Source organism: Leucopleurus acutus, assembly GCF_964270905.1.
Source record: "Leucopleurus acutus genome assembly, chromosome: 11".
Classification (NCBI taxonomy): domain Eukaryota; kingdom Metazoa; phylum Chordata; class Mammalia; order Artiodactyla; family Delphinidae; genus Leucopleurus; species Leucopleurus acutus.
This window is the reverse complement of record NC_139152.1, coordinates 56,791,906-56,814,254: the sequence shown is the minus strand read 5'-3', so window position 1 is coordinate 56,814,254 and position 22,349 is coordinate 56,791,906. Positions and strand designations below refer to the sequence as shown.

Sequence of the window (22,349 nt, the reverse complement as noted above, 5' to 3'; positions counted from 1 at the left end):
GTAAGAACTAGGTAACTGTTCAAATTTTTATTTTGATGCACAGTATGAGAAATGAACTCTTAAATCAACTGAATCTTATGGAAAATGAAATAGCAAATAAATTAGACCCATGTTAAAACAGAAGGTCAGTTAAATGTCCAAATCTTAAGGATATAACAGCCACAGGTAAACTTCAATTCTATAGTCTTCTTTCAGGAGGTCAAGGTCTTTCAAACACAACTTTACTATGAACTGCTCCAGAGCTCAAGAGCATATGGGAATGCTTAACAGGGGAGGTGATCAGGGACACGTTTCCTGCAAGAATCATAAAACGTACAGTTAAGAAAACAAAGGCAACGGTGACAATGAAGAGCATGATTGTAACCAAAGGTCTATATTAAATACAAACACAGCTATAATCCTACTTTTACTAAAACCAATTTTACATGTATAAACAGAATGTTTCTACCTCACAATTAACATCCCTTAATTATTGTATTAGTAAGAGGACAGGAAAAATCTGTGGAATGTGAAGGCCTGTAGGTATTCAGCAGTTCTCAGCTTCTCATCCAAACAACCTACTTACCAAATATGTATTCTCCAGAAAATGGTTAATTCATGTTTTTAACCAATACGTTAGTGAATTTTACTAAATTAGTCAAAGATGGTTCTCTCAATCAGAAGTTGTAAAATAACAAGGCTTTGGGGTTTCTACATTAAAACCTCTGGATCACTATTCTAAATGAACAAAAACAAATGCCAATAGATAAGCTGGTGATGGAGTTAGGTAATTCACTGAAGTATGCCAACAGTACCTCTCACATCTGTGATGTTAAAACTTTTATTTTCTGGTGACCATACATAGTGAATCAGGAAGGGGGCGTGGTAGGGATACTAGCGAAATTTTTTACTTAATGACTGTGGAAACACTGCTTCTAGAGACAAGCACAACACTTGAGAAGCAGAAAAGGCATAAAAACAGATCCACAGAGTACAGCATACTGGGATCATACAGTATAAACCTTCCAACCTCGGTAGCTTATAGGAGTATGACCCAAGAATGTCAATATAGAAAAAGTTATCAAGCAGCTGTCACAAAGCACTGATCTGAAAAATTAATTCCCTGGAGGTTAATAATGAGTTTGAAAAGAAGTGCATAGCCCAGTACATTTGGGAAGGCTGAGTTAAAAATTACTCATGTCTCTTTACTGCAAATTACGCAAATTTCTAATATATTTAAAAGAGACACTTAAACTTTGAAAACAGTGATATCAGATCAAACGAGGTACTATAGTTTATATTTCAAATGTGGTTGAAGGTACTAAGGTATAACAAATATTTCTGAGGGTGGGTGCAGCTATGTGACCTTGCTCCCAAGTCAGAAAATTTTACTTATAGAACTCAGTTTCCTTTTGCTATCATTCTGCTAGAAGACATCAGACACTGTAACTGTATTTAACCACCTTTGGCGGCACTGCTTCCAGGAAAACTGTGTCAACTTTTCCTTCTCTCACTATTTTTCCATTTCAAAGTATGAGTGCTCCTTATTACCCTATCCTCCCAATACCAGGAGCAGAGAATCTAGATTTTTCAGCCCAGTCCTTTCCACTCACGGCAGTAGATTTGAATAGCATTTCAGCCTTTCTCTCCACATCCAAATCATTATTTTCTACTCTTTCCTTCCTTTAATAGTAAGAGGATAGTTGCCATTCATAGAAGAGAGCCAGTGAAAGGAGTGCTGCAGGATTCTGCACAAAGAACTTAGTCCACTTAGGGCATACTTTCCTAATAACATTCCTACTTCCCTCCTGTCCTCCTCTGTTCTCCAGATCCAGCAGCTGCTGGTGGACTGCACGCCTCTTCTGCATCGATCATTCCTCTCTATGAAACTGCTCCCACTTACACACACTGAATTGTCACAGTAATGACCCATACTTCCTCTAGCTACTATCCCACTTCTCGACTCCCATTCACAATACACTCCCCAAAGAAGCAGTCTACGTACATTTCCTCCAACTCCTCTTTTCCCAGCCTCTATCGAATTTACTTCAGACTTCTGCCCCCTCTATTCCACTAAAATTGCTCGTTAGGACTACCACCGACCTCTGTTGCTAAATCGAATTTTAAGATCAATTTTCAGTCCTTATCTTACTTGACCTATTTGCATCATCTTGGCAGTTGACCACTCCTCCTCCCCAAATACTTCCTTAATTTGGCTTCTGGGACACACATTCCCTTGGTTTTCCCCCTATCTCAGTGGCACCCCGTACCCCGCAACCTTAGCATTTTGTATTATGGGAAATTTCAAAAGTATGTATAAAAGTAGAGGTTGTATAATGAATCCTCATGTATCCATCATCCAGTTTAATAATTACCTATACTTCACAATCCTTCTTAGTGACCCTTGATGGTTGCTCTGAATCTTCCCAAACTTATTACTGGAATTCTCAAGCACTCAGTCCTAAAAAAAACCCTTTCCCTTCTTTAGCTACGTTCACTCTCTTGGGGACTCAATCAGTCTCATGGCCTTATATAACACGTACAGGCTGACAACTCCTAAATTTATAACTACAGCTCAAACTTCTCCCCTGAACTACAGACTCAACTATCCAACTAACTGCTTTCTCAACAGACATCTCAAATGTCCAAAAACGGAAAACCCACATCTTCCCTCCCAAAGCCTTCCTCCACCTAAGAGAAACTCTTATTTTTCTCAACAAAAACCTTGAATTATGGGCCCCAGTACTCTTTTTTCCTTTTTTTTTTTGTTTGTAACTGTTGTTTTGTTTGCTGGGAATTTCCATGTTTTATTCCTGAACTAAAAATGTTTAATACTGTCATGTTAAAACACAATTCAGGGCTTCCCTGGTGGCGCAGTGGTTGAGAGTCCACCTGCCGATGCAGGGGACACAGGTTCGTGCCCCGGTCCGGGAGGATCCCACATGCCGCGGAGCGGCTGGGCCCGTGAGCCATGGCCGCTGAGCCTACGCGTCCGGAGCCTGTGCTCCGCAATGGGAGAGGCCACGACAGTGAGAGGCCCGCGTACCACACACAAAAAAAACACAATTCAGATTTTTCTGATGAAATTTATTTAGAATTGTTCTTTTTTTCTATCCTTGAAGAAATGGAAGTGTGTTTAACGTGTTGGAGAAATGTGGCAATTATTAAGGCGCTCTGAATAAAAACCTTATAAGACACTCCCCCCGCCCCAAACACCCTTGAATTACCCAATCCCTTTCATCACAGACCTTATATCCAACCCATCATCAAATTCTGCCGGCTCTACCTTCAAAAATACATCTATTATCAATCCCTTCTCACCACCTTCACCTCTATCTACTGGTCCAAGCCACCATCCCCTTCCCTCTCCCTGAACTTCCACTAACAGGTAAAATAAATGGTTTTCGTAACTACTAATTAGCAATTAGTAGTTAATTTAATTAATTAATGTAATTAATTAAAATTATTAACTGAATCTTCAAATGTTAAGATTTCTCTGGCCACTTAATCATTTTTGTGTGAATGAGTTTTTAAAAGAATTTTCATCTCAGAAAAGCTGCTGGAGGGACTTCCCTGGCGGTCCAGCGGTTAAGACTCCACGCGACTGCAGGGGGCAAAGCCTCAAGGAACTAAGATCCCGCATGCCACACGGCACGGCCAAAAGAAAAAAGAAAAAAAAAATGCTGCTGGAATAGGAACATGTAGGGAACTCTGCATATTACGTGCTTAAGAATGTATATATGAAAAAGTGTACCCAGGACAGAAAATGACTGAACCCAACTCATCCTGGTAAACAGACATCAGTTCTTACTACTACACGCCCACCCCCAAGTTCTCTGGTTTTTGACCTTCCCAAGCCTGGCTCTTTATGTGCCCTTTCAATCTTGAGGGCTACCCTGTGTTACCCACACCCTTCTCCGCACCTAAGCTTTTCTGGCTTAAATCTAAGAGTTGTGTGATTACATATTTTAAATAACTTGCAAAATACTGTTATCTAAACAAAATGGCTCCACTTCCCATCAACTACAATTATCAAAAATATACCTATTTTTTGTTTCCATGTTAATTTTTCCTAAGAAATGTTCTTTAAAGTGTTACGATACCTTGGTGCTGCCTTGATGATGTTGTCCACACGTAGAATCACCTCTGCTGCTTCAGCTGCACTTAAAAGAACTTGTCGCTTCACTTGGAAACTTTCTGTTATACCCAGCATTGCCATATCTCCAATGGTACCTTCCTTCATATCTGGAAAGTATTTACTAAATAAACAACTAATCTTAACATATCTAATAATGTTACAAAACATATCTAATGATATCACAAAATTAATACTGACTTATAAAAAATAAGATTACAACTAACTACTCAATTTAGTTAGAGCATTCGCATCAGACTATCACTCAAGGAAAGCCTTTTAGAAAACTGGAAGGTCAACTACTGATCATCTGTATCAATGGAGAGTAACTATGTCAAATAATGAAAAATTTATACACAACACTGTATCACCCATCTTTCTCTATCTACAAATAAAACTGCAGAAAATTTGCTCATCACTGAACACACCATGGATTTTTAAGAACTGGAAGAGAATTTAGAAGTCATCTACTTTTCTTATTAGAATCCCCCTTCATTTCCTGACAGATTATTCCTTAACCTCTCTCTTGTCCAGTGGCAAGACTATCTACCCTCTAAAATTGTTCCTTTTATATGTCCTAGACATTTTGCTGGGAAATTTTCCAATCTGAATTAAGTCCTCTTTTTGGCCATTTTTATGTTATGTAACAGAGATCTACTCTCAAGAATGTCTCAGAATAGGGCTTCCCTGGTGGCACAGTGCTTGAGAGTCCACCTGCTGATGCCGGGGACACGGGTTCTTGCCCTGGTCCGGGAGGATCACACATGCCGTGGAGCGGCTGGGCCTGTGAGCCATGGCCGCTGAGCCTGAGCGTCTGGAGCCTGTGCTCCGCAACGGGAGAGGCCACAGCAGTGAGAGGCCCGCGTACCGCAATAAAAAAAAAAGAATGTCTCAGAATAAGTTTACTGTGAGATTAGGAGTTAATACTGATTATAAGAGATACAGTAACGTTTACATTCATTTGAGAACGTAAGTACTGTTTTTATATACTTAAATCCTACGGTCATTACATAACAAACAAGTTAAAAATCTTCTAACTAATGTTACACGCCCCCTTAGGGAATAATAAAATTTTGACAGTGTAGAGATTATGAAGTTAAACATTTTTCTAGAACGTATAACGGCTATAAAGGCAAAGGTCACAGGAATCTTTTATATGGTTATGAGAATTCATCATTTTTAAAAAATAAAAAAAAAAGAACCTGGTCAAGAGTTACTCTGAACAACTACCACAGGAGCTTCCCTGGTGGCACAGTGGTTAAGAATCCACCTGCCAACGCAGTGGACATGGGTTCGAGCCCTGGTCCAGGAAGATCCCACATGTCACAGAGCAACTAAGCCCGTGTGCCATAACTACTGAGCCCATGTGCCTAAGCCTGTGCTCTGCAACGAGAAGCCTGTGCACATCAACAAAAGGTAGCCCTCACTTTCTGCAACTAGAGTAAGCCCACGCACAGCAACATAGACCCAACGCAGCCAAAAAAAAAAAAAAAAAAAAAAAAAAAAACGACCACATGGTCCCAATTAATTTCTTACCCAGTCCAGCAGTTGTATTGCCTTCACTATGGGCTGCTCGAAGCTGTGCCACCAGATCTGCACTGTCATAGCCTGCATTGTCAGCTATGATAGTTGGCAACTATGAAGTGAAGAAGACATGGTAACTATTCTACTAAAAGAAAATTAATTTACTAACTATAAGAAAAGCTTTCTAAAATTATACATTTAGAGACAACGTAAAACCTGCTTCCTTTTAATTACTGCTTATAAAGAGGATAAACTCCAAAATCAAATTTAAGCAGTGTGAACCAATTCTTAAAGCCAAGAAAGTTAAGTATTTTCTGCCCAAGAGAGAAGAATGGATTCATTTAAAAACCATCAATACCTACAAAATTTAAATTCAAAGCTCTCTTTTTCATTAACTTACCATTCTCAGTGCTTTAGCATAAGACTCCATTGCAACGGCTTCTTTGCCTGGTGTTCTACTTGCAAGCTGTGTCACAGCATGAGCCATCAGCATCTCAGAACAGCCTTCAGATTAAAAATCCAAGAACGTATCATTATGCTTAGCTGTCTCCCAGACACTAAATTAGACTTCCCTTAAGATATATTAAGCGTTAACTATTAAGTGCGAAAGCAATATGAAGTTCCTATAAGAAACATTAAAGCCAAAGCCACTACTACACTTCAAGAAATAAAATATGTTCAATATTTTTCAAATGCTTACCTCCTCCATAAACTGTTCTAGAATCTTTCACAGTTTGGGCAAGAACACAAAGAGCATCATGCAAAGATCTTTCTGCTTCATCTAAAATTTGTTGAGTGGCACCACGCAGAACAATGGTGCAAGCCTCACCTAAAGTTAAAAAAATAATAATATTCTTATGTCACAGTGAACACTTAGTTATAAAACATAAAAGTTTGCCTTCTATTACTTATATAGGTTATACTTGGTTTTGAAAGCTGACATGTCTTCCATTTCCATTGCTACCTTCTCTTTGCTAACAATCCACATTCCTAACAGTTCTAAGCTATCTAAAACAACTATATTGAATATGCACTGTTCACAAACACAAAGTTAACATGAGGCTGCCCTCAAGAGATTGAAATTACAATTTCTCAGGAACTAAGACATACATTCTAGTAACTATAGTAACTAGTAACTGTTTCTTTCACTTCAAAAGAGCCTACTAAAGATTTAGGAACCTAAACCAGGATCTACATAATCCCTCACCAAGGGCTACCCCAGAAAAGTGAATCAGTTTGTCTTCTCCAATCATGACTTCCTCAATAAGTTTGCAACTTCCAAGCTTCACTAGTTCTGGGTGGTCAAAGGTAGACGCAATTTCACCACCTATGAACAAAAATATACGTTAATTAAATGCATAACAGGTTTAAAATTTGTTTTCTAACAAGCAGTAATGAACAGAAAACACAATATTTAAGTTGACTGCTTACTATACACCAAGCACTCTGAAGCAATTCATACAAACTAATTATTTAATCTTCACAACAACCCTAATAAGACAGGCTTCATTTATCACCCCATTTAGAAGTGGTAAAACTGAGGCAAAGAAATGTTTAGTTTCTTATCCAAGGTTACACAGTTTGAACAAATATGAAGCTGAAATTCAAATACAAGCAATCTGGCTTCAGACCTATATGGACAGACACACTGTGTAATAATACCACCTCAATTGAGATTCTGACATTTACCTTTAAGCCTGAATTTAAATTCAGATTCTCTTCTGAATTCAATATAGGAGACCAGTACTCTTATGATCCAATATCCCAAAACAAAACATGAAAATATTTAACTAATCTTATTATATCAACAGATGTACTGACGCTAGGAACTGCTTAAAATAGTGAGCACTTGGGCCTAGAAAAAAGGGGAAATGTATACTGAGGATTTCCCAGAGCAAACTTAAGGAAAAGTCAAAAAACTAAATTCGGGCTTCCCTGGTGGCGCAGTGGTTGAGAGTCTGCCTGCCGATGCAGGGGATACGGGTTCGTGCCCTGGTCCGGGAAGATCCCACATGCCGCGGAGCGGCTGGGCCCGTGAGCCATGGCCGCTGGGCCTGCGCGTCCAGAGCCTGTGCTCCGCAAAGGGAGAGGCCACAACAGTGAGAGGCCCGCGTACCGCAAAAAAAACCAAACAAAAACAAACAAACAAACAAAAAAAAACTAAATTCATTTTATTCCTTAGGTATTATTTTTATTCCTATTTTCCCTCCATCTTCCATACTATAAACACTTCCTTTCCTGGTTCTTAATTAAGCAAAAGTTAGGTTTCAATTTTAAAATCCTTTTCTGACTTCCCTGGCAGTCCAGTGGTTAAGACTCTGCAATTCCACTGCAGGGGGTATGGGTTCAATCCCTGATTGGGTAACTTATGCCACGCGGCTTGGCCAAAAAATATATAAATAAAATTAAATCCTTTTCTCTAGTTCATTACTCTCTTTTAATAGATTCCCTCAATCATCAACCAACCCCTTTCCCTACACCTTACTGATAAATCTGCTGAATAACTGATGCTTTATTTCTATTTTACAATTAATTTATAAAAGGGACTCTGGTCTTCCCAACTCCACTAATTTATACTCATAATCTGTATAGCTAAAGCTCTTCTTACTTGTGGTTGGCAAATTCCTGAGACTGCTTTGTATCTAGATGTGAGACACAATAGATGTTCGGGACATCATATCCCCTAAATGAGACCAATTTGACTTATGAGAATTTTCACTTATCCTACACTCATTCATGTGCATCTGCTTACAAAATATTTCTAGACATCTGCAAGAAGCAATTTCACACATCTTGACAACAGATGTTACTAAGGATGGGAGCCACCATGGAGTCTACTTCACAGCCATACAGTTTGGTGTGCTTGGTGCAGTTAATTTTCTCCTGAGTGTATGTGGCAATTTCATGTTATCAAGTCCTTATGATATCAACTTGTCCCATGAATGTGCTGTATCATTCACAGTTCTTATGTCATGTCTTTAACTCTGTTGCATTAAGGGAAGAATTAAGTAAACATGAGCATCATAAGTTTTATTACCTTAAGCATCAAGTATGTAATAACTTTTAAATCAGGTAAACCCATTTCCAAATAATTAATGAAAGTAAAATGTCTCTTTTTAGGTCAGAACACTATACTTCTCAAATTATTAAAATTAAAAATGGCTTAAGAAGTTATTTTGAAATGAGACCAATCCTACCATCTACTTAGTATAATTTAATTTCTTCTAATACACAGAGCAGTTCTGAACTGAATCTGATGTTGCTAGTGGCTTTACATCTAAAACCCCCCTCTCCTTAATTCTCACTGCCAGATAGCAAGCCAACTTTCCAGCCTATTCATTCATTTTCAAGCGCCTGAAAGTTAGAGGATAAAGACTGTTATACTTAAGTTTTCAAGGGCTGTTTATAGAGGTTACTTTAAAAACCATTACTAGAACAAATTTAAGTGAACTGCACTCTATGTCTCTTTGATGTAGACATACCTGTAGACACACTTTCTAGTCTATACTGGGATTATAAAACTCATATACCTCTACTGAAGGATACTGGAGTAAACTACTTTTCATCATACGTTGCTGGAATGTTTCACACTTATTCAACGTTTATTACTTTCATAAATTTTTAAAAATTAACAGAAGTAATGCTTAAGTATTTGACCCACTGTCTGGCATATAGTTAAATGTTCAATAAAGGTTACTATTCCAACTGCACTATCACACAGGGCACAAAGCATTCAACTACTCACTTAGCACTAAAATTAAATGAATAAACTAGGTAAGACTTAAGACTCCTTTTTTTGGGACTTCCCTGGTGGTTCAGTGGTTAAGAATCCGCCTTTCAACACAGGGGACGTGGGCTCGTTCCGTGGTCGGGGAACTAAGATCCCACATGCTGCGGATCAACTAAACTGCACTCCATTAATGAAGAGAAGCCCACGTGCCGCAACAAAGATCCAGCATACCGCAACTAAGACCCGACACAGCCAAAAGAAACAAAAAACCAAAAAAAGACTCCTTTTTTTAAGCTTCAGTTTATTTAGACTATGTTTAGAACAGTGGTCCTGTGGGTTTGAGAGAAAAGACAGTATCTTTAAAACAACACAGGGGCTACCCTGGTGGCGCAGTGGTTCAGAGTCCACCTGCCGATGCAGGGGACGCGGGTTCGTGCCCCGGTCCGGGAAGATTCCACATGTCGCAGAGTGGCTGGGCCCGTGAGCCATGGCCGCTGGGCCTGCGCGTCTGGAGACTGTGCTCCGCAACGGGAGAAGCCACAACAGTCAGAGGCCCGCGGACCGCAAAAAAAAAAAAAAAAAAAAAAAAAAAACGGCAAAAATAAACCTACACCTATGGCGAAGCTGGCATTTAACTTGGTATATTAAAAATAATGTAAAGATATCAAAAAGTATGTCAGATTTCAGAATAACTTTAGATTCTAGGATCCTTAAGGGAATCTCTTTGTCCTCTTAGCAATGAGTTAAATACACTAACACTCAGTAAATCCAAGAGTAATTATTATGTTAGAAATTAATGCCTTTTCCCCATACCTGTGACAAGAGCGAGGCGTTCCACACCTGCAAAATCTGCATGCTCAATAGCCATAACACCAGCAGCACCAAAGAGCTGTTCAGGATAATTATAAATTAATTGCCTATAAATAAAATATAAAAAAATATTGTTCAAAGTGGTTACTTCACAAGATAAAATACATTAGACTAAAAGACATGAAAATATTTTTATCTCACCAGTAATCAAAGAAATGCAAATTAAGAACAAGATAACATTTCTTACTTATTATTGTATAATACTTTATAAATTATACTAGTGCATCCACGTTAGTACTGAAAATGGGTATTGTTTTATATATTGCCACTGACAGTATAAAATGAACCAATAATTCTGAAAAGCAATTTAGCAGTAGTGCATCAAAACCCATATCTATGGGCTCCCCTGGTGGCTCAGTGGTTAAGAATCCGCCTGCCAATGCAGGGGACACGGGTTCAAGCCCTGGTCCAGACGATCCGACATGCCGCAGAACAACTAAGCCCATGTGCCACAACTGGTGAGCCTGTGCTCTAGAGCCCACAAGCCACAACTACTGAAGCCCGCATGCCTAGAGCCTGTGCTCCACAACAAGAGAAGCCACCACAATGAGAAGCCCACACACCGCAATGAAGAGTAGCCCCCGCTCGCCGCAACTACAGAAAGCCCGCGCGCAGCAACAAGACCCAACGCAGCCAAAAATAAATAAATTAAAAAAATAAATTTAGTAAAAAACCAAAAACCAAAACAAAACTCTTATCTATGTTTATATGCTTTGATTCTACTCCTGAGAATCTACAGCAAGAAAATTCAGATATTAATTAAATGAAGATATATGTAAAAATTTTTATGTAGAAAACTTTCCAATGTCTGTGAAGAGAGTGTTTGTATAAATCTCAACTTACCAATTATGAAAAATTTGTAATTTTAAGTAAAATATATATACTGTGAGGTTAAAAAAAAGCATGTTATAAAAGTTTATACCATATGATCACAACTAAATGAAGAATTGAAACAACATACACACACACCATGAATCAATTTAATAAAAGAATTTCTGGGAGAATTCTGTTCCTTCTTTATACTTTCAAACCTCCCCAAATGAGCAAGTGTTACTCATACAACAGGAGTAAAAAGGACATCTGTTTAAAAGTTTGTAACTTAAAAAAAGCCAAAGAAAAAAATTTCATAACTAGTATAAAGCACTGCTAAGCAAAATGTGCCTTATCAGAATCATAGATCTCACAGAAGTTTAGAAACTAGCTTTTTTTCTTTTTTCAATTTATTTATTTTTGGCTGCGTTGGGTCTTGTTGCTGCACACAGGCTTTCTCTAGTTGCGGCGAGCAGCGGCTACTCTTCATTGCGGTGCACAGGCTTCTCATTGTGGTGGCTTCTTTTGTTGCGGACCATGGGCTCTAGGCACATGGGCTCAGTAGTTGTGGGTCGTGGGCTCTAGAGCGCAGGCTCAGTAGTTGTGCCACACGGGCTTAGCTGCTCCGCCGCATGTGGGATCTTCCCAGACCAGGGCTCGAACCCCTGTTCCCTGCATTGGCAGGCGGATTCCCAACCACTGTACCACCAGGGAAGTCCCTAGTAACTAACTTCTAAAAGCCCACATACATTTGGCTTAAAACAATTATTTTGCATCAAATGGTAAATCTCTCTCAAAGTTAACTACTGCCTTTTCACTGAAATGCCCTGTTTCTCTTGGTATTTTTCTCCATTCAAAATAATCCATAAAAAAAAAAATAATCCATAAAAATCTTAGATACTGAATATTAAGAATACATGGGGAAGGTTTACACATATTTTCTTCACACAAATTAAAGATAAGCCCTAAAACTCTTAATACCTTTCATCTCTTCATCCTTGTTTTATTCCTATGCTACCATTAGCTTTTTCCTACTTCAAACCCCCATCATTTAATGTGGAATTAAATCTCTCTTCCAAATACAGGTATACTACAGCCCAAACTAATAATGTAACTGCCAAAACAGAAAACTGTTATTGTTGACACAAATTTAATAAAGTATATTAACATACATTTTCACTAAAATCATTGTAAGGCAAATGCCTTGCTGTACAATTTTATTTACATTTGGAAAAAAACACTTCCTAAATAACTAAATTCAATATAAAAGAATTTTCCTAAATCTTTGCAGAAAACAATCCTTTCTTGGATTATTATAAATATTGTCAGCACAAGCATACACAGACCTGTTAATAAAGCAATTTATCCCATGCTTAAGAATACGTTCAACTTTCTCCTTCATTTTTTCCTTTTCTGCATGTTCTATTTCGGCAACTTTTGCTGTAGAATCAACTCTTACCCGGGAACCAAATATCTAAGACAAAGGAAATCATAAAAAATAGCATCACTTTCCTTACTCGCAAGTTTCATAGCATATTTAAACTTTTTAATGTAAATACACCAAAAACTATGTGTGCATGCACGTGTACAATATAAACATATATTTATGTATATAAAATCAGAAACTAAGAAACTATATAAGAATAAATATACATTCAAATGTATATAAACCCTATAAGGGTTTTTATTAGTGAAACTGATTACCAGCCCAAGTTTACAGCAGCTAGCAATAGAATTCCAAGAAATGTAGTTTAACGTACCTTAATTTTGTCTGTATCCATACCAGTATTTGCAATAAGAATTTTAGCATTTTCAATTCGCTTTGGTTGATTTACTCCAATTTTTTTATCCAACAGAAAGCCTACAATATAAGCATAGTATTGTATTAAATATTTCAAGGCTGTGTTAATAAATCTTTTAAGGTAATCTGCTTTATCAAATTAGTCTTTTAGAAATGCTATACAGCCCTTACATATAAATTCAATCAAGAATATTTTCAGAATTGTTACTCCTGTGAAACAGAGACAAACAACATGCATTTTTGCAACAAAACCCAGACTCCAAATCACTAACTGGTAGAGCAGAAACTGTGAAGCACAATTTACCCCATTTTTTCCTTCTCTGTAGAATAGAATGCCTACACTTTCTACCGTTTATTTTGTGAATACACTGTGAAGACGCTTTGAAAAATCCACACTCTAAGAACAAAACATACTATTATTAAGGAAATTGCAGCTGCTAACTCATTTATCACTCTTCAAGAACACCAGAAACTATATTCTCAACACCTGCCAACTAATTGGTATGACCTACCCAAACCCTTCCTAGAGAATACATGTAATCCTGGAAAAAGTGCCATTTGACAATAGCTGACTTCTAGTAAAAAAAAAAACAAACAAACTACTCAGAGCTTCCCTGGTGGCGCAGTGGTTGAAAGTCCGCCTGCCGATGCAGGGAACACGGGTTCGTGCCCTGGTCCGGGAAGATCCCACAGGCCGTGGAGCGGCTAGGCCCGTGAGCCATGGCCACTGAGCCCGCGCGTCCGGAGCCTATGCTCCGCAACAGGAGAGGCCACAACAGTGAGAGGCCCGTGTACCGCAAAAACAAAACAAAACAAAACAGAACAGAACAAAAAAACAAAACCAACTACTTCTCTTTATTAGAGACTAACTTACTTCATGGTATAAATAAAACCTAGAGGTTATCAAAAGAAATGCTGGGATAGTTTGAGAAGATCAAGCACACTGTCAATATAACAAATGAATTAAGATGACAAAAATGGTTGCAATATGATTTGTGTCCTTAAAGACAAGTTTTCTGGCTTTGCAAAGTGTCACTAGTCCGGACTAACTAAAAGTGGATTCACTCAGTACTTAGCTTTCAACAACTGGTCAAGGCTTCCTTTCCCGTATTCAATATGTACATACCTTCATCTAAATAGGAATCTACCATACTTCCTCCTAGCTTCTTGATGACATGAATTGCCTCCAGATTACCAGAGCCTTTCAGTCTGAGAACGGCTTCCACAGCCAACTTAGTAAAGTGGTCTTTGTGATGAGTAAGAAGTTTTGAGGATAATGTTGTTCCTGCAATGTTCATTAAATCTTGACGGAATTTAACTTCGTCAGAACTAAAAAAGCAAAACAAAACAAAAACAAACAAAAAAACTCAGGCCGGTTCTTAAAATGCTTCTCTGAAGTTATCAACCCTGTTTTACTTTTCAAAATCTATCCAGATACTTTTTTGTCAATAGACTTTCACCTCAACCAGTCAGGGCTCTAAGTCCCATGAAAAAAATTAAACCTTATCAGTAATCAAGAAATACAAATTAAAGGATACTATTTTCCCCACCAAGCTGGCAAACTACCAAAAGAGAAACACAAGCAAACAAAAATTTCAAGAACATGGGAAACGAGGCATTGTTATACAGCTAGTGGGACTGTAAATTAATGAATTTTTTCTAGAGCACTACTTGTAAGGTAAATAAAATTGCCTTTAAATACATACATATCTTTGGACACAGCAATTATACTTACTTTTTAAAGTAACAAGTCTGTCACAACACTATAAAGCTAAAAACTGTCGAAACACAAACCTCCAATTATAGATAGGTGAATTATAGCAGTCACAAAATCAAATGCATACCTCTACTAAAACTAGTATTACAGAGAACACTGACACCTCGAAACTTTTCTAGTTACTCAACTAGGTTAAAGAGGCTAAAAAACCCTCTATACAATGATACTATTTATTGTGATTATACGTGCAAAAAAACCCCTGGAAACCCAAACTTTAACTTTAGTTACTACCTCTGGGGGGTAAGGTGGGGTTTTTCTGGGTTTTATTGAGGCAGGATGAGCCAACAGAATCATGTTTGTGTATGCTTTTCACTGCTCTCTAGACTTCCTGCATTGACTGTATTTCGAAAAGAACATTTAAACATTAAATGTTTGAAACAGTAGTGTTTTGGTATACCGACCCATGATCGACTGCAGAATTCAACAGAGCCTGTCTTGCCGCCTTTGTGGCTTCTCTCCAACCCGCAATAATGGTCTGTGGATGAATCTTTTTTGCAATTAAAGATTCTGCTTCCTATTAATAAACAGTGGAAGACAAGCATGAATACTAAATCTGTAGTAAGAAGTTGATTACTTCTGATACTCAAAACCACAGTAGCAAAAAAACCCCAATAAGATGAAGTTCAAGTTGCTCAGATATTCTTACCCTTAGTAATTCTGCTGCTAAAACAGTAACAGAGGTAGTGCCATCACCAACTTCATCGTCTTGAACCCTTGACATATCTAGGGGGGAAAAAAAGCTAGTTATTAACTCACTTACATTTGATTCTGCTTTTTAAATTACTTCTTGGTAGCTTACCTAATTCTCCAAATATATCCACTACCAATCTAAACCTCACTTATCTAGGTTTCCTCACCTGACAAATTCTTTGAACTATTCAGCCCGAAATACAGTAGTTTTACCATCAGTAAGTACATGGCACTCCAGAAGACTGTATTTTAAAAAAAATTTTACTGAAGTATAGCTGACTTACAATGCTGTGCTAATTTTTGCTGTACAGCAAAGTGGTTCAGTTGTACACATATATATATTCTTTTTCATATTCTTTTCCATTATGGTTTAACACAGAATACTGAATATAATTCTCTATGCTACACAGTAGGACCTTGTTGTTTATCCATTCTATATATAATAGTTTGCATCTGCTAATCCCAAACTCCCAATCCATCCCTCCCCCTCCACCCCTGGCAACCACAAGTCTGTTCTGTATGCGAGTCTGTTCCTGTTTCATAGACAGATTCATTTGTGTCATATTTGATTTCACATATAAGTGATAGTATGTGGTATTTGTCTTTCTCTGACTTACTTCACTTTGTACGATAATCTCTAGGTCCATCCATGTTGCTGAAAATGGCATTATTTCATTCTTTTTTATGGCTGAGAAATATTCCATTGTGTATATATACCACATCGAGAAGCTTGCATTTTAATAACGATAATAATCAATTAAAAAGTAAATAATCAATGAATCAAAAGGACAGTCAACACAGCCTATTTAAAATTGTTTCCAAATGTTAACAAAATGTCATCCTCAGACTCACCAACTAAAACTTTAGCAGCTGGATTGTCCACACCAATGTTTTTTAAAATAGTTGCACCATCATTGGTTACCATAAGAGAAGCATCTCGTCCACTGCTTAACAGAATTTTGTCCTAAAAGGAACATATTTGGTTCAAGTTAAGATATAAGTATATCTGGAAGAATGCAGATTCATCAGTACTCTCCTATATTGCTAATGTGTAAATACTCTGGATGGTTATTTGGCAGAATACATTTAAATTTTTTCATTGCATACACTCCCCCCAAAAGCAAACCTTGGTGTCCTAACCTTTGTCTACCCCTAAAGACAGCAGAAGAACAGAGAGACATGAACAAGGCTGTTCCGATACTGTAACAGCAAAAGCAATGAACGCAAACTAAGGGTCCCTCATAATACAGTAATAAATACAAACTATAAAAGAAGCAAGATACAGGATACTATTTGACAGTGAGAGGAGGCAGTATATCTAATTATACTGAAAGGAATTAAAAAAGCCAAGCTACAGCAAAAGTACATACAAATAATATCTATCACGTAACAAAACAATGTTATCTATTACAGGGAGAATACATAAAATAATATCTTATAATACATAAAATACCTGTACATCTACATAAAAATAAAGACATTGGTTAGATTTATATCCAAATGGTAACAGTGTTTGTCACTGGGGAGGTGAGTGGCACTGGGGATAGTGATCGAAGGGGACTTTAGCCATATGGGTTCTGTTCTGATTTTCAGTAAGGAGTATATATCCATATCTTAACTTTTACAATTAACAGTTAAGTTTTAAAGACAACAAAGCATCCAAAAGAAGTTTTTATATCTCTAACGGCTCTAAAACAACATTAAAAAATTTAAATTGCCTGTTTTTCTTACCATGCCCTTGGGTCCCAACGTGCTCTTTACCAAGTCTCCAATAGCAATGGCACCAACAAAAGAAGACTGGAATAAAAATCAGAGATGGTCAAAATCAACTTCACAGTCTTAAAATTTTTAAAAAACCCAAAAAACTACTGTATCTTTATAAGAATGAGATAAAGTCTTACCAGACGAGCTGTCTCTGCTCTCTCTTCATCAGCTCCAGCCTTGAAGATATTAACAGGTGCAAGGGAAAGGGACGCCTAAAAAAGAAAACCAAGACTCAGTTTGAATACCAGTATTCTTTAACACATATACTTAGATGCCTTCCACTAGACTTACAAGTAGATACCTAAGAGAAAATTAATTTACAGCACAGGGTACTTTTTTAAACAAATGAAGCTCTCCATCATCGGAGCAGTCATTTATTTAAAGCGGAAGGAGGGACTTAGGTGACATTGCATTTTGGATCTCTAAGCGCTTCAGGAATAAAAATTCTACCCCAAAGAGATCGACTGTAAGTATGGCGAGACCAAAGATGGCAAAGATGATTTTAAACTAAGGATAAGGCAGGCAGGGGTGGTAGGCCACTCGCGCGACAACGACCGCCAGGAGGACGAGGGGACGCTGCGGCCTCGCTGCCATCTTCGCCCTCTGGCCGCTCCAGGCCCCGCCCCGAGAGAGAGGGGGAAGCCCGTCTCGCCGACCCGCCCGGTGCACTAGAAATTTCTTCGCTTGGGGTGAGCTCCGAGCCTCGAGGTTCTGGGGCTGTGGAGAGGCCGAGTCACAACAAGGTGCTGGCCTTCAGGCCTATGCCTCCCCTGTGGGCCTGGCGCAGGCCACACGCCGCGGCCTGCGCCACGTGCGGCGGGCCCGGGGACAGACACAGGGAGCCCGCGGCGCTGGGATACAGATAAGGCAGCAGACGGCGGGGGACGGCCGAGGACGGCCGAGGACGGCGGGCCCTGGGCAAGGGCCTCCAGGGCCAGACTCACCATGGTTCCGAGGAGTTCAGCACACACGACAACTCCTCAACAGCTCGCGCCCCAGGCCGGAGGAAAGAGAGGCCGGAAGTAAGAGAGACCGGAAGTGACGCCACACGCTCTGCCGCAGAGGGCGGAGCCCCGGCCGGCGCGCCGCTCGCCCTGGCACCGCCCTTGGGGAAGGGAGTGCACAGCGTTTGAGGGGAGCCCCGCGGTTCGGGAAAGCTGCGCGTCCCGCTGGAGGGGCGGGGCCTCGGCTGGCGCTCAGCTCCCTTTGGAGGCACCCGCTGGGGACCAGGAAGGGGAGGGGTGGAGATTTTGCGTGAGGCCCGGAGGTTTGGAGTAGAGCTCACCAAGGTGGGAGGGACGCTGTGCTGTGGGTGTTGCCATAGCAACGGAGTTCTTTCTCGCACGTTTAATTTTTTTCTTATATTTAACCTTTAAAAAAGGTTGCTTTAAAGTACTACATGTACAGAGTTTAAAGTGTTGTATACTAATGTAATAGAGGTGGGGCTGGCACGTGGCTGTTAGAGAGCCACTGGTAGCAGTCCCGCTCAGCCATTGGTTGACGTCGCAGGGGACCCCCCCCCACCCCTTTCAAGGTCCGCTAGCTTTGCGATTAAAGTCATTATTTCCTGCCCCAACAACTCGCCTCCAGATTTATTGGCCTGTTGTGCAGCAAGCAGCGCGAGCTTGAGCTCAATAACACTAATAATGGAAAACATAATTCACCAACCACATTAATTCCTCTCCTCAGAAGCAACCACTCTCAACTTTTTGAGCTTTTTAAAACATTTACCATTATATTCCTAAATAATATTTTATTGCTATTTTAATTTTAAACATTTATTAAGATGGAGGAAGACATATTTCTTTTACTGGATTGTAAAACGCTGTTCTCAATTGGGCTGTCCAGGACAAGGTCTTTGTGAGCTCTGATGGAGACTTTTACTTTGTCCGGCTTGCTCACTTTCCGGAGGTTTTGCATTTCACTCATTCTCCCCTCCCCCCAACACACAGTTGTAGAGATGACTAATATCCTCTTACATAATGTCTTTGTAAAGAGCAAAATCAATCCCAAATATTTCCGTTTGTTAAGAACAGTTTCTACTTTCTCTAAGTTGACCCCTAGGACATTTAAAGCAAAATTTTTGTACTTAAAAAAAATGTTTAGCTTTGCATCTGATACCTTTTTCTCTCTTTGAGTAACTGATCTCTTAGCAAGCTCTTGGATTGTGGCAATTGTTAACATTGGTGGGTGTTTTCAATTAAAAAAAAATATATTTATTTGGCTGCGCCTGGTCTTAGTTGCAGCATGCGGGATCTTCGTTGCCACATGTGGGATCTTTAGTTGGAGCATGCGAACTCTTAGTTGCGGCATGTGGGATCTAGTTCCCTGACCAGGGATCAAACCTGGGCCCCCTGCATTGGGAGGGCAGAGTCCTAGCCACTGGACCACCAGGGAAGTCCTGATATTTTCAATTTTTAATTGTTCTACCCTTCAGATATATGCTAAGAGGGTTAGTTTACACCAGGGATTGATAAACCATGAGGCGCCAAATCCAACCTGCCACCTGATTTTGTATGGCCAGAGAGTTAAGAATGATTTTTATATTTTTAAGTGATTGAAAACATAAAAACTTTTGTGATACATTAAAATTATATGAAATTTATATTTTGACATCCATGAAGCTTGGTTGTAACACAAGAAAACTCATTTTTATACTGGCCAATACAATACAGAGTTATACAATGGAAGAGTTGAGTAGTTGTGACAGACTCTATAGCCCATAAAGCCTAAAATATTTACTATCTGATCCTTTACGGACAAAGTTTGCTGACCCCAGTTTACACTATTTGCAGGGTCCATCATGAAAAGGGGTGTTCAGATTGGACAAGTTATTATAAATCTACCAAGAGTTTTGTGTTCTTTGTGGGAAAACTTGCTCTTTTTTCAGGAAATGTACCTCAACCGGCAGATCTCAAATCGCACAGTGTAATGAGAAGTCACAATAACAAGGCGCTAAGATACCTGCACAATATTGAAAACAGCTGTTTTTATTGTGGGCAAAATCACATGTGGAAATATGTCCTCTGGCCGGCAAGTCTGAGACTATGGGTGATGGAGAAGCCAGCGCCCCCTCCCTGCTGGTCTTTGGAGTGGCGGTGGGGAGAAGCATAGCCAGGGGCTCTTGGACGGGAACTGGGAGGCAGGCTCTGCCACCTGTGGAGCAGAGGCCAGAGACAGCCAGGAGGAGCCCCCTATGAGGGAACTCTCAGCAATCTGTCCTTTCTCTATTGCGTGTGTTTTTGACTTTTCCTCCTTTCCTGTGTCATTTGGTGTCACCCTTGTATGCCAGAGGCTAAACAGCTTCAGGAACCAGACTACGTGGGTTTGGATTTCAACTCTTCCATATATTAGTTTTGTAATTTGGGGTGGGTTCCATAAGCCTGCCTACTGTGATCTATAGCAATGTGAGAAATAACAAAATGATTTGTTTTAAGACACCAAGTTTTTAGGTGGCTTGTTGCACAGCAACAGATAACCTAAACACTCCTTTAACAATGCCTTTGAAAAAGCATTTATCCAGCTTTGCTTCCATTTTAGTCTCCCTGCCTTATTAAAATGCCATGTCCTCTATTTTATCCTCCATATTGATTTCAGTCATCTTTATAAAATGTTATTTCTCCAATGTTTAAACCCTTCAAATTGTCTCACCTCATTTTGAGTAAAACAAAAACTCCTTCGCATTCTATACCTATGTGATGTCTCTCATTTCTCCCTTCTCTATCCCCCCAGACTGCCTTTGCATCCTATGCTCCAGGCATATGGAACCTCTGCCACCACTGAACATCGTGATCTTTCTACACCTCTGTGCCTTTGCACATGGTATTTCTTCTAAGATATCCTCTCCCCTCCTGCCCTCATCAACCACCTCAGGGATTACCTCCTGTAAGCCCTTCTCGAAAATCTCCATTCTCAGGCTGAGTTAGATGCCCTTCCTTTGTATGTGCCTTTATCACATCACATATTCAGCATTGGAATAATTTTTTTCAATTCTCCTAAGTATATAGCTACTACTATTCTAGAGGTATCACAGAGATGGTAATTCCTTATACCTAATTTATATCTTAGGGCTTAGTCCTCTGGGGGGAGGAAGGGCACTGCCCTCAGTTAGAAGGGCTGTTCTAAACTACAAATTCTTTTGAGAACAAGAATTACTATCTTTATTACTAGCGCAGGACCTAGTTTGTGCTCATTCATTAAATAAGAATATGTGAACAGTTACTGTCTTCAACGGAGCTCAAAGGAAAAATACAGAAATAATCCAAAAAAAAGTTTTAATTTCTGAGCACACACACCTAAGTTTTGCAAGATGTGGTCTCTGTCACATCTTAACCAATTTCTGTGTTCCATGGTGTCTGGTACATGGTAAGCACCCAATCATTTGTGGACTTGTCTATTCCCTTTACTGTTTAAATAATCTCCATCTTGAGCTATACCGAAATAGGCTTTGCAGTGCCACTCAGTGACAAAAAACAGGTCTGGAGTCCCAGCCCTGAGTACTACTAGTTTAAATGACCAAGAAGATAAAAACTGTGAGAGTCTGTCAAATACGTAAAATTTCATTTCACTTTGAACTTTGAAAATGGAGGCAGTGATATGAGACTAAGGAATAAAACCTCTTATAAAGTTTCAAGAAATGTGTGAGGTATAAATACAGTGAAACTTTAAATAGGCATCCAACCAAACTTTTATTGGGGTTTTATTGCAATCTACTTTAGGCAATAAGGGGGGAAGTAACCATAAGAACTCCGATCAGATTTTATTCAACAAAGCAGTTTTTCGCTAATGCTTAAGGTTAGTGTATAGTCAGCTCAGCTTCCAGTATCAACTTGAGTACCTCGTCATGGAGATTTATGCCAGAATGACAACAGTAAGTCATTGCAAGAAGCTAAATCATCTAAAATTAAACCATATTTTATATATAATTTTTAGGATGGTATATTAATACTCTACAATAAATAAGGATTTTTAAAAAGTGTTGCTTAGCCGTTGTTGAACTAAATTCAATTATTAGCTTATTCTTTAAGTACTCCAGTTAATAAAGGTTTGATTATACTTCAAGAACTCTGACTTTTCCAAAAATAAAAAATTAGTTCTTATTTGTTAGGACAAAAATTAAGCTTAAAAGCACATTCACACTTGTCCTTAAAAGTACATTCACATCATATACGAGATAACTTCCTCATGCCTGGAAACATGGCTTATATGGCAAAAAGTCATATGCAAAGAACAACTAGAGGGTAATCCTCCCATGTCCACATCCTCCAAA

The 22,349-nt window shown here is 39.0% G+C and overlaps 1 protein-coding gene across 1 annotated transcript; it reads right to left on the bottom strand.

The window, feature by feature from the left end:
• Positions 1-20: 20 nt before the first annotated feature.
• CCT2 (chaperonin containing TCP1 subunit 2) lies at positions 21-18,108 on the bottom strand. The gene is made up of 16 exons (XM_082850955.1): positions 18,025-18,108; positions 17,218-17,292; positions 17,048-17,113; positions 16,169-16,280; positions 15,273-15,349; positions 15,028-15,140; positions 13,976-14,178; positions 12,809-12,909; positions 12,395-12,522; positions 10,182-10,285; positions 6,846-6,965; positions 6,339-6,467; positions 6,039-6,142; positions 5,651-5,750; positions 4,083-4,224; positions 21-294 (listed from the first exon to the last, which is right to left on the bottom strand). The coding sequence occupies exons 1-16, from the start codon at positions 18,025-18,027 to the stop codon at positions 264-266; spliced, it is 1,608 nt and encodes a 535-aa protein (XP_082707081.1). The 5' UTR covers positions 18,028-18,108; the 3' UTR covers positions 21-263.
• Positions 18,109-22,349: the final 4,241 nt, after the last annotated feature.